Raw genomic sequence first — 18,615 nt, forward strand, 5'->3', positions numbered from 1 at the left:
TGCATAGCAGGACACACACTGTCACATCTCAGGTTACAGTGAACACAAGTACACATGTTAAGATACAAACATGGCAGCTTTATTGTTTTTCTTACTGAACATACAAACAATTGTAAAAATAGGAAAAAAAAAAAAAAAGAACTGAACGGTGTCACAAAAAAAACAACACGAATAGTGGTAAAGGTAGGACTCACAAACTCTTGGCCAAGATAGATTACAAAGGTTCTGCTGCAAACTACAGAGTTGCCAAAGATCATGTTCCAAGCACTAGAGTAGGGTCATCAGAAGGCAGACTGGGAGTCACCCCATTGGTCAGTCCCCATCATTCTTCATCCAGTAGCAAAGAAGCAAACACGCTTGGCTGGAAATGAGAGAACAGAGGTGTGAGGATGCTGTGTGTTTACAGTAGGAAAACTGTAATCTTTTTTTCACGAGGAGACTGACTAGTGTCAATGTTTTGCCTGATGATGACAGACAAATAGCAAAAAAAATATACTGCATTCCAGTTTAATCTGAGAAATCATTAAATGAACATCTCTACAGAACAGTATATGTAACATCCCTGCTGATTGAGTAAAACTGTTTCCAGTTCAAACATTCTGTGTGGACCCAGCATATTCAAGGCACTTGCATCCAAATCAAGTCAAACCCTCTTCTATCAAAAGTTAAAAGTCAGGCAGAAAAAAATCTATGATCAGAGAGATGTGACTAAACACCATGCTAGTGAAATGTACAGCTAAAAAATAATGACGTTTTCAAATTTTAAAAAAGTGGGTAAAACCTCATGACACCCACCTCTCTCTCTGTCTCCTAAGAATCTACTGACTCTTCAGGGCATCCTGGAGTGTACTGACCACCTCAGCAGGTTCCGGAAACTTCAGTTTACGAGGAGGGCCCTTTTTAATGCCAGTCCACAGAACCACCTCTGTCACACAAAGATGAGAGAGAGATACTGTGACTAACCTGAAGGGTGCTGGCGAACTGACAAACTTTTGATTTGGCTGTCTCTAACATCCTGAACACTCAGCATGCAACATTCCTGAATACAGAGGCCATGTCTGAAATGGCATACTACATACTACTCGCATACTAATCTTGATGTAAAAGTAGTGAGTAGTATGCAGTACATAAAAGATAAAAATTGTGCAGTACACAACAGTTACCCAGATGATGTACTACTCTGGTGAAAATTTGCAGAGCTCACTTCATCAGGTACTGCATCCCATGATGCAACGCTGTGATTTCCAACTCTCCAAAAATATAAAAAACATGGTGGACAGCAGCAGTCATGTGACTGTGTAGTACACTACATGAAAGTTCTCATACTTACATACTATACTGTATACTAGGGTGGGGAGTAGTGTGCAGTACACAGTGTATACTGGGCCAGTATGCAGTACACTAGTATGCCATTTCAGACACAGACAAAGTCTCTCTCTCTATGTTTCTGTGTAAAACTACAATGTCACCTTTGTCCCCATCCTTCAGTGTGACTTCAAAGCTGTTTCGCCGAGGTTTTTGGGGGTTGAGCTCCACGCGCAGCCCGGGGCGTGCCGCCAGGAGCGCCTCTCGCACCCCCTCGGCATTCCGCCCATACACGCGTCAGCTTTTACTGACGACCAAACAGCAGAAAACAAATAATCAATCAATACTGTCTGGTGTTGCATCCAGATCAGTATTTAATAGAGGTTCTAAACAGAGGCAACGCTAGGTACAATCACTCAATACCTTTAGCAGAGTAGAAAAGGGGAGCTGACAAAATATGTTATAGATAAATATCATACAGTGTCCTCACCAGTGTTCAATGATCACCCTTTGGCCAGAGTCATTCTCACTATCTTCTTTCTCGCTCCTTTTTCCTTTCTTTGTTTCTACGGAATCTCCATTCTCACCAGCAGTAGATTCGTCCGCCTTACGCTTCGACCCGCGACCTGCCAAAACACAAGCAAATTACACAACAGAGATTACACGGCCAGGCACACGAAAGTGCACGGGATGTGAATCGTTTATTGCCACCAACCCCAGCTGATGATGAACTTAGCCATGTGTAAAACATTCGATCACAAAATCATATTGTAGGCCTATCCCCCAGATAGGAACTGTACCACAGATAACAACAAAAACAATAATAATAATAATAATAATAATAATAATATGCTACTTAACCCTGATTCTGGGGCTCTACGTCAATCAGACGTTCTCACTCAGTATTACAATATCGTTTACGACTAGCTTAGCTATTTAGCGACTAACATTCGCAGCACTATAATATCGTTCACGACTAGCTTTGCTGTTTAGCGACTTACATTCGCCGCAGAAATGAACTGCTGTGTCTGGTATGTTAAGCATCACATTCCTCCCTTACGGTTTGCTTATAACCGCTTGCACTTTCTCCCATGTAGGCTCTAAACAAATCATGACTGTCTGCCTTGCATTCAATCCTTCATGCATGTGCGTTTGGCTATTTTGCTTGGTGCATGATCCTCTTAAGACGCTACTAAACTAAAAATGTCTCTACACGGCCTGTCTACGCACAAAACACTACAGTAACAACATTCGTGGAGTTTATGTGAAAATTACACGAAGCAAATTTTGAAAAGCCTAAAAATGTTACACACCTTTGCCACGAGACGCCATAGTTGCTGAGTTACGTATGAACGCAGAAACCTTCGCGCGCCGTGACGTGCCGGTCAATTCACTGTTAAGTAAGAGAGTCAACAGAGTCTACAAAACAGCGTCCTGTGCCTGGTATACCCCTGTCGAAATGTTGAAGTAACATATAACAGCTTCGCTTTCTGGTTGCAGTTCGTCCTGTTTTCGTCTGTTGGTTGTGCATCTTATTTTTTATTACCGTGTGTAGCCACTCAACACCAACGACAGTGACCTAGCCACAGTGTGCAGGAGGGTATCTATGTGATGTACAATATCAAACGCACTGATAAAGTAATGAACAAACACAACGAGACCTTTCCTGGGGGGTATTTCAGAAAGCGGGTTTAACGAACTCTGAGTTTAATCCTGAACTCTGAGTTGATGAACCCTGAGATGGGATACTCTGAGTTTTCGGTTCCAGAAAAGCTGATCTGAGTTGGTTTGATCAACTCTGAGAATGTTAACTCTGAGTTAGGCGCGTGCATGACAATTATAAAAAGCCATCGTCAATGGAGCTCCGATACTACGATTCACCTTGGCAACCGGCGAAAACAAAAGTCGTTTTACTTCACCCCGCTGCAGTTAGAAATTCTGATACGTGTTTATGGCGAGTATGAGCACATTTTCCAAAAAGAAAAAAGGGGGCAACACAACTGCATCGGCAAAGGCGAGACAATTGGCGTGTGAGAGAATTGCTGCCCGAGTCAATGCGTAAGTTTGAATGCAGAAGTCTTCATTTAACATGTAAGCACACTTTCTTTTAAAATTACAGGTGGAAGTGGTGGAATGTAATTGAATAAAATTCTATTTTCATTTAGGAGCAATCCCATGGGCACAAAGCGCACTTGGTAGCCGCTGAAAATGAAATATAAAAACATAGTTCAAACCGGTAAGACATTTTGCTTAGGCCTATAGGCTCATGATTGTACCTCATTTTGGTTTTAATCACATTTGACATATTAAACAAAGTAAATATCATTCAGTGGCTATTTCAACTTGGAGTAGCTTTAACCCCCCAACAGAATGCTGTTTTTAAGACACACAAATGTCCTCTCACCTAATATCCTGCTTAGGAGATTAACATTTGGGCTGTAAACACCCCCAGAGATTTTGCCAATTGTAGTAGTTTAAAGTATACTGAAACAGAAAGCTCTTCTTCATCACAGGATGATGATGAAGACACGTTGTCTGCTGCCACAGAGTGCGATTCAGAAAGGCCTACAGTGGTTTACATCTTAATATTATGTATGGTAGCTACTGATATTTCTCTCCCTATTAAAATGTTTTTACATTCTTGTGTGGAATTTTGAGTTTAAAATGCACATTGAAGAGATGACACGTTCTTATCCTTCTTAACAGAGCATGACTGGGCATTACCAGGAGGAGAGTCCATCAACCTCCACAGCACAGATTGACACAGTGAGATGTTCAATAAATGCCAAGTTAATTCTGCATGTAGATCTGTAGAAGTTAATGTCATCCTTATGTTTTCTCAGTTATGAATTAATGAGGAAAATGGCTAAAACTGATTGAGAAATGATGCACTTGCAGTAGCAGATTAAAAGGCCTGTCTTGAAATTCAATTACTGGAACACAAGTTAAAGGTGGGTGCATGGTCACAGGTGAATTGTTAATTGTTGGAACGATCTAAATATAGTAATTGTTGCATTTGTAGGAAATAAAGAAGACCAAATAAAATGTGACTGATTTGTCTTTATTTGACTGCTGGGGGTGGTGGTATCTTAATCTGTGAAATGTTTTTGGCAAATTCTGTCGGACGGCTCCTCCATCCAGGACATCTGCAGGGTGGATGGGACTGTCTTCCTCAGGATCGTTCATTTGTGCGGCAGGGTGCTGCTCTCCTCTAATAGTGGCAATATTATTATGGAGAACAAAACATGGCAAAATAATGTCACACGCTGTCTCTGGGGTTACCCTGAGTTTACGCAGACACTGGAGCCAGGCTTTGAGCATGCCTATTGTCGTCTCAACCCAGGCTCTAGTCCTGCAGTGGGCCACACTGGAACGTTGTTGGGGGCCCAGCTCAGGGTCAGGGTAAGGGCTCAACAGAGAGGGCTGGCATGGGTACTCTCTGTCACCAAGCAGGTGGCCATCAAATTCTCCTGTAATTATACAGTGGCTACATTTTAAGGGGTCAAAAGAGGGAGTCAAGGAATGATATTTGTGCAAAGCTTTACTTACCATGTGCAAATCTGTTGCTCAGGGTACACTAATGATATATTCGTATATCATGCACAGAGCTGGGCTACTGGCTTCAACATTTGTGAGAAAGTGCACTGCATCACATATGATCTTGACAGTGCAGAGAATGAGATATATTAGCTGCAGTATATTGTGATGTATAGTCTTTGTTATTGTAAGACAATAGTCAGTGTACCTACACATTAATGCTGAGGAAAGACTTCCTATTCACATAGTCAACTTCATTAACTGAAGGAGCAGTGATAGGGATCTGTGGGCCATCGATGCAGCCCATGACACTGGGAAATGCTGCAACATAAGCCGCTTTCGCACCGAACAGTTCTAGGGTCTAATTCGATAGGAACTACCCCCTGTGGAGCTTCCCCTAGAACTACATTCGTTCTAGGGCCTTTTTTCTGTTTGCTTTCGCACCGCCAGTAGGAACGCTGAAGTGACGTAAGCCGGCCGACGGTATAGCAGCTAAGACCTGTTGTTTACGACTAACCAGGATAGCTGCACATTTTGAAGTACAAATTTAATGACTTTTAAGACCTTTTAAATACCTCCAAAAGGAAAAAAAGAACCATTACTGCGGCAAAAGAAATCGACAAACTAGACTACAGTATACGCAATGAGTTTTATTGAATTTGAATGACAGAAATATTGATTGCACATTAAAACTAACGACTGATCCCAGTCTGAGGTCGCAGCAGAATGTCATGAACACGATATCATTTAAAATATCATTACTTTTAACTTAATGATTCTACATCAGTCACCTGCAATCCTGTGTAATTCCTCTTTGATGGTCCTTAGAGGTCGGACACTAGGAAAATGTGCAGTTGCCGTTTAAGTACAAGGGACACTTTTTTACGGCTCTACAAACAGTTGCTTTCCCGATATACTCGGCGTCGCCAGTGTTATAAAGGAAACTCCCGTCGGCAAAAGAAAAAATGAAAAGCAAAGAATTTGCTCCGATCTGAGAGCAAGAAGTCCACGGTGTCTAATATTACAGATGTAGGCCGGAGTTGTTCGGATAAATTATAGATTGTGATGAAAAACGGTAACGCTCGATTACGTAATCAGGGAATGATAATACATCTAATCGGGGTCTCAAAAACCTCTCCCAACATAAGGCTATGCGAATTAATTTGGCTTCAACACCGATCGGGTTAGCGACGAAAGGACACGCCATGTTTGACAGCTGCTTCAGGTTCAGCCGGAGGGAGGAGTTGGGAAGAAACTCAGGGTTTGTTTAAAAAAACCTGCCAGCGAGCAGGTTAGGTTCACAGAGTCAGTTACCATGGTAACTGAACCAGAGTTTGAGTTACCTCGCTCTCTGGAACGGAAAACCCAGAGTTTCCTTCATCTCAGGGTTAACAAACTCAGAGTTTTCACTAAACCCGCTTTCTGAAATACCCCCCTGGTAACAGTGTTTTCATGTCTATATTTTATCAATATTTTTTCCTTTTACTGACGTTGGAAACATTGATGTATGTTAAGCATTGTATAATTTCTGTTTTTCCTCCCAACCACGTTGTACGTATTAGTAATCCAATCATTCATACGAAATGCTATGCTTATATTAAAAGTGTCCCTTACGTGGTTACGAATCTACCACACAAGCGTAAAGCTTAGACCTCTCTCATTCGACCTCCACTTCCCTTACCGACAAAAAAAATATATCATAGAAATCTGCCTGACGCACTCGTTTAAAGCGAGAAATGGTGTGATTACAGTTTTCAGAAAGGATAGTATCTCCTGAAAATCTAAATTTGGTAGGCTATATTAGTGCTTAAAGTTACAGGACATTTTGCAACAAATGCTTGCGATAACTGAAAGAATATGTTTTTGTTTTATTTACTTTTATATTTAGAAACCGTATTTTGAATACGGAATGCGGTATGATGTAATGACTTCAATAAAACATTTTCGTGAGAATCACTGAACATTTCTCGTAAAAAGAAGAGGGTGTCAGAACAGTACATTCTTGCCCACGAATAACTATTCGCTCGCAATTTAATATATGTATTTGGGAAAATCTTTATTTTTCGGCAGCGTCTGTTAAATTAGCATTCATTTCAAAATTGCAGTAGGCTCTGTGTCCAAGTGTAATAAGCACAGAAAAGAATGCACAGAAAACACTCTTCCACCATTTTATTACATTTAGTTAGACATATTTAAAGAATCCTCTAGGTAACCCTTCCGCATATCCAGAGTTATTCAAAAATATCGTTGTTCAGACCAACGTTGACTCCTGGTAGGTCAGTAAAGAGGATAAAACACCTGCAAATAATCAGAAAGCCACATGTTTAAACTACCTTTGACCCTGAAGTTTGCCACAAACCTCCTCTTACTTGACCTAATTCTGTATTCGGACCCACTTGACTAATTATTAAACTGTGTGAAGAGGACTTCAGATTAGTGGCGTGCCGTCAGGCCAAGCAAGGCAAGCACTGCTTGCCCAACTTCCTACGCAAAAATAAATGTCAAAAGATAGGCCTATATTTCTTAAGAGTGATAATTTTCTACGTTTATGTACAATACACAGTCTACAACTGTTTATTTTAATACATTTCTCGCACGACCCACCCACTGCCCTCTTGTGGCGTTTTTGCCGTGTTTCGCTGTGCTTTTCTGCCAAGAATAAGCTGTGCTTGCCTATAGTTTATTAAAAACTCAACGGCGGATCTGTTCAGCTGACGTCATGAGCCCGGTGAAAAGCGTCGGCGAAGGCAAGCGGTTTTTCAAAAGTTTGAAAAAACACACTCGCGCCTGCATATTGCGACTGTACCATGACGCTATGGGATAACGACAAACACGCCACTTTTATCGACATTTCCACTGAACTCTCCAGCGAACTCCCTACACAAAATCACAAACATAGGCAAGCGTTCTTGAAACTTTTCTGAGATCAGCTGTGTATTCGTGTCATGGGCGGTAAAACGATTGAGACTGTCTATTGATAGAGACTGTCATTCACTACTGACTCACATCTAAGGTGCTGATCCTAATTAGGAGCAGGAGCCTATTCCAGCGCTCATAGGGCAAAAGGCAATGAAACACCCTGGACAGGTCGCCAGTCCATCACAGGGCACACACTCATTCATACCTAGGTGCAATCTAGTCTCTCAAATTCACCTAATCTGGGGGGCGGAAACCAGAGCTCCCGGTGGTAACCCACCTAGACACGGGGAGAACATGTAAACTCCACACAGAAAGGACCCCGGCCATGAATCGAACCCAAGACTTTGCTGTGAGGCGACAGCACTACCCAGTCTGCCACCGTTACACCCCTGTCATTCACTAGACAATTTTTTACCGGATAGCCTTTTTACCGGACTGACCAAAGCTATATATGGTGAAAGTACGTTTGAGAGACATAATATGTGCAGAAAGGAAAGTCCAGGGTCCTACATCAAATGGTAAGCATTTAGAAGAAATTTTCACAAAATTGTGTATTTATTTTGGAAGGTTTTCCTGTAATGTATTTTTCAAGCAAGCATCTCCAGATATGTGCAATGTAAAGTTTAGTGTCAATTAAAATAAATAACCTCAGTAATTTTCCCGTTTGGTTAGGCAGGATGCAGCAAGACACAGGAGAGGCACTTTCAAGACAGGAAAGTCAGGCGGTAAAAAACCATGAGACAGACAGTTGTACCATATTGGGCAGACTACAAATTCCTGAGAGGAGTATGCTATGCTGTATAGCCATAAAACGGTTTCTTTTATTTTAATTTCAACTGTTTTGGCTGTTTCTGTAATGGACTACTTCAGGCACCATGTGTGTGGATAAGGGGGGGCTGACTTCTGCTTGCCTAAGAAAGACCCATCTTAGGCATGCTGCTTCTGATGAAATGGATGAAATGAAAAATAGTGTTGGAGTGTCACACTGTCCTGCTTCTTTTGTTTCTTGAGGTGATGAGATGCCTTGTTTATGTTTATGTTCACTGATATAATGAGTAGATTGTTTATACCTCTCTGGTGAGATGCCCAGATGTTTGTTGAGCAGACCACAGATTAATTTGGTGTACTCTTTATTCTTCTCTGGACTGATCCGTCCAATGCTCTTGAGGCTGCAGTAGGCAACAGGATCTGTGTTTCCTGCACACATCATCATCTGATCTGGTATAATGTGCACTGTGATGTACTGCTCTCACACAAATACACACACACACACACACACACACACACACACACAATAACAACACTTGGTCAGAGCCAATGACATGAAAATCACATACAGAAATGATCCGTGAGGTGGAGTAACCATGAACTCAGCATGACCCAATTGGCTGAGTTCCAGCTGTGTGCTGAGGTTAAACTCCTTTGTGTCTCTGTATCTGAAACAGCATGAGAACAGCACGTGAACTGCACAGAAAATCCTGGCATTTGCCTTCTGCTCAGTAATGTGCAGCAAATACTGAGAAAGATTTTCTCACATAAATACAGTTTTTCAGTGAGCTCTATTTAATCATCCGGAAGACCGCAGTTCAGTTGGTATATCAGTAACCTTGTTAAATATTGCAAGCTAACCAAACAAGTCGATACAGAACAAGACAGTTACACATTCATAAACTTCTAAGACGGTAGAGAAAACCTGTAATGTGAAAGTAATGAAAGCTATTTCAGCATGTGCTCCAGAGCACCTCTGTTCTCTGTTCTGTTCTGGGTTTGGACATGAGTAAACGGTAGATCCTGCTACAGACAGACAGAAGTGCACCAAGGTCATATAAATATGATTTGTCAGACTTACTGATTCTGGTTTGTTCAAAGCTTCGGCCAGATCTCGTGTCGCCTCAGAAAACAGTGCAGCAGGAACTTTACTCTTCGCCACGTTAGTGTTCACCATGAACAACGGCATGATTGGTGGGGGAGCCACTAGAAGCAGCTTAGCAAACCTGGAAGACTGGGGAGGAGCTGATACAGAGATGACAACCAGAGTGAAGTTTTTATACAGACTGCAAGGAAACGTTTCAAACACACCTACCGCTGGTCCTCCCACTGTAGAGTACTCATAGCATTTACTGATGTATCTTTTTGATGATCACATGACTTTTACTTTCATTGCCAACAAGACATTTATACTTTTGGTTCATGCACACATTGGGATATGAATTCCTTTTTCTTATGTGTATATAACCGCACATATGTATACATATATACGTACATATATATTGTAATAGAGTTCTGTTACTGTTACATCTGGAGTTGTACAAGGCATACTGGGAGTGGATTTCTGTTTTGCGATGATCTTGTTAAAGAGTTTGATGTTTGAGAAAGAAACACTGTTCAGTGTTGTGTGTGTGTGTGTGTGTGTGTGTGTGTGTGTGTGTGTGTGTGTGTGAGCGCGCTTGTTGTTTACAGTTTATTTACTAGGGAATGGCATAAACATGTTTGTTACCGTTTTGATGTTAACTATGCGCATGTGGCTATATAGCAGAGGTGTAATTTATTTGTGGGAAACTTGCTATATGAAATACTGTGTCATTATTCCTTTGGTGACTGAGTGATTCATAAGAAAATACAACGTGTTACAATTTATTGCAAGTGCTCAGAGACATCTGTATGTGTTCAGCCAACAGAATTATCTGTCTCTATCTGTGTTCGAATAATAGACCATAAATGCGCGTGTTTATGCCGGAAGTCACACTAAATCGGACAACTGTTGTATTTTCTAATCTAATTTTCATTGGCGATGCAATTTTTTGTGCCTCAAAACATCAAATTGACTTAACATCGACATATTTTTAATTATGAAATATATTTCCACATTCTCATACTGTACGTTTCATCTCTCTTGCTCTCTTTTTTTGTATTTTTATTTTTAACTTAACTAAGTTTTATGAACTGTCTGAACCCCCCGCACCGCCTCTTTAACTGAGGTATACTGAACAATTAGAAACGAAAAATGTTTTATAAATCGAAAGATTCTGTCATGCATTGGAAACAGAAACTATTTACAGTAAAGATATACAGAAAATATCCTTCAGTTGAAGGGAATCATCTTAAATTCCAGTGATGCTGCGTTCGCAATTCTTCATGTGTTAACGTTACTGCAGTTCGCTAGGGAAACGGAATTACTATTTTATAACAGTAATTTGCGCTGACTCGGTGGGTGCGACTACAGTATATACCAATCACTTTTCAGTAATGTGTACCCTAGTAAGTGAAATAACTTTCGATTGAGTTTTAATGAAGGAAATTAACGCAAGTGCTGCTGTAAGCGATCGCCTAGGTTGCCTAAGCCTAGAAACGACCCTGCACACAGCTAAAAAGGCCTATAAGTTGCGAGGGCAATACTTCTCTCGCTAGCTCCCGCACCTGACTCGGTGGGGGCGACTACAGAATAGCGAGCTCTTTTCAAGAGTGTGTAGCAAATCAAACGATTAGTTAATGAAATCAAAGACTATGTTGCAAACAGAATGGGCATTTTTATCTTGTGGTCACCCACAATGATGTGAACTGATTTGAAGAAACATAATGGCTGATGCACAGACATGATTTTTCCCCGAATAATAACTAGCGACCTCGAAGAAATATCTGTTTCTACCGCATTATTCGTGCTTTCCTGAACAACGTATGCAGATTCGGGTACATCCCTATATGTACACTGCATGGCCCAAAAAAAGTCGCCATTTTGATTTGTAGCCTGTGGAGGCAGTGTTATGATCTCGGGTTGCCTCAGTTAGTCAGGTCTAGGCTCAGCAATGATACCTGGCAATAAAATGAAGCCAGCTGAGTACCTGAGTGTACTGAATGACCAGGTAATCACATCAGTGGATTTTTTCTTTCCTATGGCACAGGCATATTTCAAGACGACAATGCTAAGATTCATCAGATTCAAATTGTGAAACAGTCCTTCAGGGAGCATGCGCAATCATGTTCACATACGAATTGGACACCACAGAGTCCTGACCCTAACCCCATTGAAAGTCTTTGGGATGTGCTGGAGAAGTCTTTATGGGGTGGTTCAACTCTCCCGTCGTCAACAAGATCTAGACCAAAAATTGATGCAACTCTGGATGGAAATAAATGTTGTGACATTGCATAAAGTTGTTGAAACAATGCCACAGTGAATGCGCGCCGTAATCAAAGCTAAAGGTGGTCCAACGAAATATCAGGGTGTGCGACTTTTTTTTGACCAGGCAGTGTACATATGTATGTATGTATATATATATACACACACAAACACACACACATATACACATATACTGTGCAAAAGTCTTAGGTATGGAAGATTTTTCATAACAGATGGTCTTAAAACAGTTCTTCTCTATCTTTTCCATTACTGTGTCAATAACAAATAGCATATTTTAGATTTCTGAACATTTCTTTTGGGAATAGTGAAATGTGCCACGAACATAAACGAACACAAACCCTTCCAGACCCTCCAAACCTTTTTTGGTAGGCATATACTCCAATGCATGAGAAAATAACTATACCACTCAACTAAACAAAACAGGTGCTAATCATTAGCAAACAGGTTTACCCACAATTATTAACTGAAATGGAAACATTTGTGTAGAGGGAATAAAACTGGGTGAGGATCAGCCATATTAAAAAGTTGAGGTTGCTGAACAGATTGCTAATCTTACATCATGACATGGGTGAGCACAGACACAAGACACAAGGTAATCATCCTGCATTAGCAAGGTCTATCACAGGCTGCAATTTCGAGGCAGACAGGTGTTCCCAGATGTGCTATCCAAGCTCCTCTGAGGCAGCACAAAGAAACGGGCAATGTTGAGGAACAGAAACGCAGTGGTCAGCCAAGCAAAATTAGTTCAGCAGATGAATGACACATCACGTTGACATCCCTCCGCACTTGGAAGATGTCAAGCAGTGCCATCAGCTCAGAGCTGGCAGCAACCACAGGGACCCTGGTACACCAGTCTACAGGCTGGAGAAGTCTGGTCAGAGGTGGTCTCAGGGGAAGACTTACAGCCAAAAAGCCATTCCTCAGACATGGAAACAAAGCCAAGTGACTCCTCTATGCACGAAAACACACGACCTGGGGTGCAGCACAATGGCAGCAGGTGCTCTGGACTGATAAGTCCAAATGTGAAATATTTGGCTCCAGAAGAAGGCAGTTTGTTCGTCAAAGGGTTGGAGAATGCAACAAGGATGAGTGTCTGCAGGCAATAGTAAAGCATGGTAGAGGTTCCTTGCAAATTTTGGGCTGCATTGATGCAAATGGAGTTTTGGATTTGGTCAGAGTTAGTGGTCTCCTCAATGCTAAGAAATACAAGTAGATTCTTATCCCTCATGCACTACCATTAGAGAGGTGCCTGATTGGTCCTAAATTCATTCTGCAGCATGACAATAACTCCAGAGATACAGCCAGAGTAACAAAAAACTATCTACACCAAAAAGAGGAACCAGGAGTCCTGCAAAAGATGGTGTGGCCCCCACAAAGCCCTGATCTCAACATCATGAGTCAGTCTGGGATTACATGAAGGGACAGAAGGAATTTAAACAGCCAAAATCCATAGAAGAACTGTGGCAAGTTCTCCAAGATGCTTGGAAAAACCTACCCACTGAGTACCTTACAAAACTGTGCACTGTGGGTCATGCTTATCATTTTTATAATACGCTAAATAACTTGCTTTCTATTTTCTAATGTACTTTCTTTTCTTATCACTTTCCCTTTACTATATTTTTGATAAACATTGATCTTTCCATCTACAAACTTCTTTCTCTATGTTCTCGATTGCCGGTACGTCATTGGTTACTTGCCATTGACTGGAGTAGGCCACCGTAGGATATAGGAAGGCGTGATTCCTGCTACGGTGAGGGAAGTTTGAATCGGCATTGTCGTGGATATTCCCTCCAGTCAAAGAGGCGTATCCTCTCTTTTTCTCTCTTTCTCTGTGCCGCTCCTGGAGGGCATCTGGCGCCCAACTAAAAAGTAGTCCCTTTACTGTCGGCCGTTTTTACCGCTACAGCACAAATATACCTAAGCAAATTGGTGATGTTTTGAAGGCAATGGGTGATCATACCAAGTATTGATTTAACTGCTGATTCTTCTGTTTCGTGCACTTTGTATGTTGCTAATATATAAATGTAAAACTATTAATTTCGTTCATTGGAAAGCATTCTGAATTTACAGCTCTTTTTCACAAGAAGTGCCTAAGACTTTTGCACTGTATGTATGTATATGTGTGTGTGTGTGTGTATATATATATATTACATTCCACTGGAGAGGATTATTATCCCAAAATCACACACTGTGTTATAAGAGCTGACAAAAGTTCCTCAAACTAAGCATCTGAACCACTCCCACAGTAAGGGATATGGTTCCACTATGGTTTAACATGGAAAGAATCATGTAGAATAAAACAATATTTTCACCAATGGATTCCCACTTATCCCTGATCAACAGAAAGGAAACCATTGCATACTTCCATGCATGTCAGTTAACACAAAAACTCAGACAAGAAAAAAAAAGAAAAAAGAACAGACTTACCAGGAAGCTTTAGGTCATGTAAGGCCACACTGGAACATGACACGCTGAGATATCAGTGCCTGTCATATCACATAGCAGGGTACAATCACAGCCAGAAGAACTTTCTACGCCACACAATATAGTACCCTTGTAATATGTTGGATCCCTCCCAGAAATTTGTCTGGATGTTGATCCATTCACTGTTCCCTCTGCTTTTAAGGGTGTCCCACTCACAGATGCTTAAAGGCATCCCTATAGGATGACACTGATGTCATCTTGTTTTTCAGCGGGGATGGTGTGAGGTGACTGGGGAGGACTGGTTAGTTTGGTCCAGTAAAAGGAAAAAGGATGCATCTTTATATCCAAAGCCTCAGTCTTAGTTTCCTGAGAACACAGGATCTGTATTTGTGTGTTTACCACATGATTTTTGTTTTCTTTTTTTCAGTCTACCCCATGATTTTTTGTCCTTTTTTCAGTGGAGGCTTTCACATGGGTTCAGTAGCATGAAAACTGAAAATTTTTGGTGAGGATGATGCGAGACCGTGGAACAATATCGGTTATTCTGTGATCTCTCAGTGTTTCACCAGAGGATCTTCTTCACAGAGAAAACCTTTTTACTCCTCTTCATACACATCTGCCTCGTAACAATTCTGTTATCCAATTCTAGACAAAATGACTTGGTTTTCCTGGTATATTTGCTGCTATGACATATGCCATAATGTGGGAAACCCTGTTATAGATCATTATGTTGATATGTTATGGGTGCATTTCTACTGAAATCCTATCAATCAGTGTAAGTGACCACAGACTCCATTCAGGTTTCAGAGTGATTTCATAAAGAAACTGGATACATTGTTATCTCAGGATATATCAGTGTAACATTTTAAATTACATGTAAAAAAAAAGAAGAAAAAAATTTCATCTCACTTCGACATCATAAAGTAATTTATGTAAATAAGTAACAAAAATTACACGGATATGTTGGGCATCAATGTTTTTAAAAGTGTTGAAAATAATAAACAGGCACGACAATGACTTAAGGTAACTCTTTTGTCTTTATTGAGTAAAAGGTAGCGTATACAGCAAAAGCAGAGAGGAGGTCATCAGAGAGGCACCCAGATGGAGTCTTGATGGTGGAAGACTAGACCACAAGATCTCACACACACAGATATACCCGTGCAGCCAAGGGCCTTTGACCTTGGTGCCCATAGATAATGAGAGCTCTCTAAAAATGTGGGGCAGGTGTGTGAGAGCTTGGTTGATAAACCAGTGTTTGAGTGAGACAAGTGTAACACAAGATGAAAAGTATGTCCACACATTCCATTCACTTAACAAAATATATACCTGTGATTGTATTTTACCACTACACCTCACTAAGAGACCAAAGAGGTCTGGTGACGGTCAAAGTATTCAGCTAGGCCCCACAGATATCTTGTCATTTGAAATTGCAGTATGGTACAACAATGGAAAAATTAAGACTATATATATATACATATATTCTGCTTAAACTGTAGCTTTACCGTTTCAAAGTGAATTATATATATATATATATATATATAAAAAATTGTTTCTATTTTATTTCATTTATTTATTTTAAGCATGTGCTGTGTAAATTCACACGTCCTGTGGTAATGGGAAAGGACAATGTGCTGCAGGACTCTCAGTCAAGTCATCCAAGAGTGGTGTTGTTATTACCCACGTTGCTTCCCTGCAGGTCGGTGAAGATGATAAAACACCTGCAACAAAGTTCATAGAAGTTCAGAGGAGACAAGAGCATCTGTCCTAATCCAACTTTGCACCTCTGACATATCCACATCCAGAGCACAAATAATCTAGTTCTTTATGAATGATTTCTGTTGAAATAAAACAGCAGCATCGAAATTTCCTACTCTGTGTGTGTCTTATGTGATGTCACTAAACTGCAGATCTGTCAACTAAGATGGTCTTTTATGTTTGTGTGTGTGTGTTTATTATATATACCTCATTTACATGTGTGTGTGTGCGTGTGTTTATTGTATATACCTCTCTGGTGAGATGCCCAGATGTTTGTTCAGCAGGCCACAGATGAGCTTGCTGTACTCTTTATTCTTCTCTGGGCCAATCTGTCCAGCACTATAGAGTTTGCACTGAGCAACAGGGTCTGTCTTTCCCCCACACGTCATCATCTGATCTGGCACAACGTGCACTGTGATATACTGCTCTCTCACATACACACACACACACACACACACACACACACCAATACACAGTCAGAGACAAGGACATGAACATTCAGAGAGGATCTATCAGCCATGAACAACACAGTCTCAGTTCTCTGTGCTAAGACCAGAGTAAAACTCACCTCTGTGAAAAACAAACAGTCTCACTGAATTTTGGCTTTTGTTTGATAATGTCAGGAATTGCTGAGTCAGAGTGATCTGACAGCAATATGTAAACAACATGTTCTCACCTAAAATGATTAATTTTGAAACAGTTTTTCCCAGAGTGGACCCGTGCTAAACCAGTATATCAGTAACCCTGTGTAATATTACATGCCAACAAGGCACCAGGTGGTAATACCACAGCGTAAATTCTGAAACAGTAGAACTGTTGATCACAACCACAATTTTCACTACCACACAATCAGTTCAATGCTACCTTGTCTGAGACTGATGTTTCATAGGAAAGATGTTTTGCAGGTGTCCCGTTTCTTTCAGTGGTAATATTCCCTATTTAGGTCAAATGTAAATATCATTAAGGCCTCATTCTCAGAGCACCAAGTCCACCCTATTTCACACAGCAGCAGAGAAAACCTGTAATCTGACAGTAATTGAAACTACCTCAAGAGACTGCTTATGCTGCCACCCACCTCTGGTCTAGACTTGGACGTGAAAATACTCTAAATCCTACAACATAGAATGTGAAGTGCACCAAGCTCACATAACTGTGATTTGTCAGACTTACAGATTCTGGTCGTTCCAAAGCCCTGGCCAGATCTCGTGTCGCCTCAGAGAACAGTGCAGCAGGAACTTTACCCTTCGCCACGTTAGTGTTCACCATGAACAACGGCATGACTGGTGGTGGAGCCACTAAAACTAGTTTAACAAACCTGGAGACTGCAGAGGAACTGACACAGAGATGACAGCCAGAGTGAGGTTTTATACAGAGTGAAAGTCAGCATTACAAACACACGTACTGCTGGTCCTCCCACTCTGAAGTATTTGCTGAGTCATGTATTTACATTAGGGTTTACTTATACAGTATTGCGCATGATAATACCAGTTCTATTTCAAACAAAAAATACTGCAGTAATGTGACATAAGCATGAGCAGCACTTCTGTTAATACTGGGGATTTGAAGTGGTCCAGGCTCTGCAGGCCATCTGTCTGCACAGCCCACGCCTCCCCCATGCCTGTGACTGTGTGTAACCCCACAGCCTGAGGCATTCGAGGCACACGGTCACTGAGGTATGGTTGTAACTGGTCATCACCTTTGGCCTTTGAAGTTTATTGACTGGACCAAGACATGCTATGCTGACAAGAAGTCCACGCCATGGAACTTCAAGCTTAGGGCTGTGGCCTCTTTTCAATGTGCCAGCTTCCAAATGGGCCACATCCTTGACATTGGAGGAATTCTCCCACGACACAGTGTGAGAGTTCCTCATTTGGCTGGACAGTTTATTTTGCCGGTTCTGGTGAGCAACTTGGTGGAGCTACTGCCAACCATTTCAAAGTCTCTGCACAAACTGTGGCATGTCTCTGTCTTCACCACTAATCTGTGCAATGCAGAGACATACAACTTGAGACTGGAGAGCCTCCCTAACGAGCACTAAAATGAACCTGATGCTCCCGTATGCTGCAGTTTGTAGGAGGAAGATGCTCATCCCATTTTCTCAGGTCTTGGTCTGTGTACCACTTTATCATATGTAGTCAGGGTCCTATTGAATCACTCACCCTGGCCATGGGAAACTGAATGGTGGGATGTGCACTGTGTTTTTGTGACTTGTTGGAGACAGCATACTTCGCAGAAGAGGGAACTCTCATAGTTACACCCTGGATCAGTATGAATCAGCAGCGGTGAACCAAAATGAAAAATAAATTAATGGAACAATGTTTTGGAAGTTGTCCGCTAACACTGGTCTGGAATATGAAATACTTTACAGCAGTGAATGAATTCATCACTGGCTCAGCTCCTCCAGCCAACAGACCTGCTGTTCTCAGGGTTATTTAAAACAAACAAAAAAAAGCCTGGTCAAATGTTGGAGTCTCTGTGTAGCAGAAAATCTCTACCATGTTGGTGAAGATTTATCCTGTGCTCTCAGCTATAAACCCTCA

General features: G+C 41.2%; 3 protein-coding genes across 3 annotated transcripts; all 3 read right to left on the reverse strand.

The window, feature by feature from the left end:
• Window positions 1-163: 163 nt before the first annotated feature.
• selenoh (selenoprotein H) lies at window positions 164-2,751 on the reverse strand. Its single transcript, XM_030787681.1, has 5 exons — window positions 2,619-2,751; window positions 1,796-1,931; window positions 1,470-1,612; window positions 796-925; window positions 164-361 (listed from the first exon to the last, which is right to left on the reverse strand). The coding sequence occupies exons 1-4, from the start codon at window positions 2,635-2,637 to the stop codon at window positions 819-821; spliced, it is 405 nt and encodes a 134-aa protein (XP_030643541.1). The 5' UTR covers window positions 2,638-2,751; the 3' UTR covers window positions 164-361; window positions 796-818.
• Window positions 2,752-6,996: 4,245 nt separating this feature from the next.
• LOC115830188 (macrophage migration inhibitory factor) lies at window positions 6,997-13,669 on the reverse strand. The gene is made up of 4 exons (XM_030794250.1): window positions 13,590-13,669; window positions 9,611-9,815; window positions 8,832-9,004; window positions 6,997-7,140 (listed from the first exon to the last, which is right to left on the reverse strand). Exons 1-4 carry the CDS (start codon window positions 13,667-13,669, stop codon window positions 7,074-7,076), a joined length of 525 nt encoding a protein of 174 aa, XP_030650110.1. The 3' UTR covers window positions 6,997-7,073.
• Window positions 13,670-15,971: 2,302 nt separating this feature from the next.
• Window positions 15,972-17,353, reverse strand: LOC115819158 (macrophage migration inhibitory factor-like). Its single transcript, XM_030782718.1, has 3 exons — window positions 17,246-17,353; window positions 16,325-16,497; window positions 15,972-16,038 (listed from the first exon to the last, which is right to left on the reverse strand). Exons 1-3 carry the CDS (start codon window positions 17,351-17,353, stop codon window positions 15,972-15,974), a joined length of 348 nt encoding a protein of 115 aa, XP_030638578.1.
• Between the last annotated feature and the right edge of the window lie 1,262 nt (window positions 17,354-18,615).

This window comes from Chanos chanos, chromosome 1 (assembly GCF_902362185.1).
Source record: "Chanos chanos chromosome 1, fChaCha1.1, whole genome shotgun sequence".
Classification (NCBI taxonomy): Eukaryota; Metazoa; Chordata; class Actinopteri; order Gonorynchiformes; family Chanidae; genus Chanos; species Chanos chanos.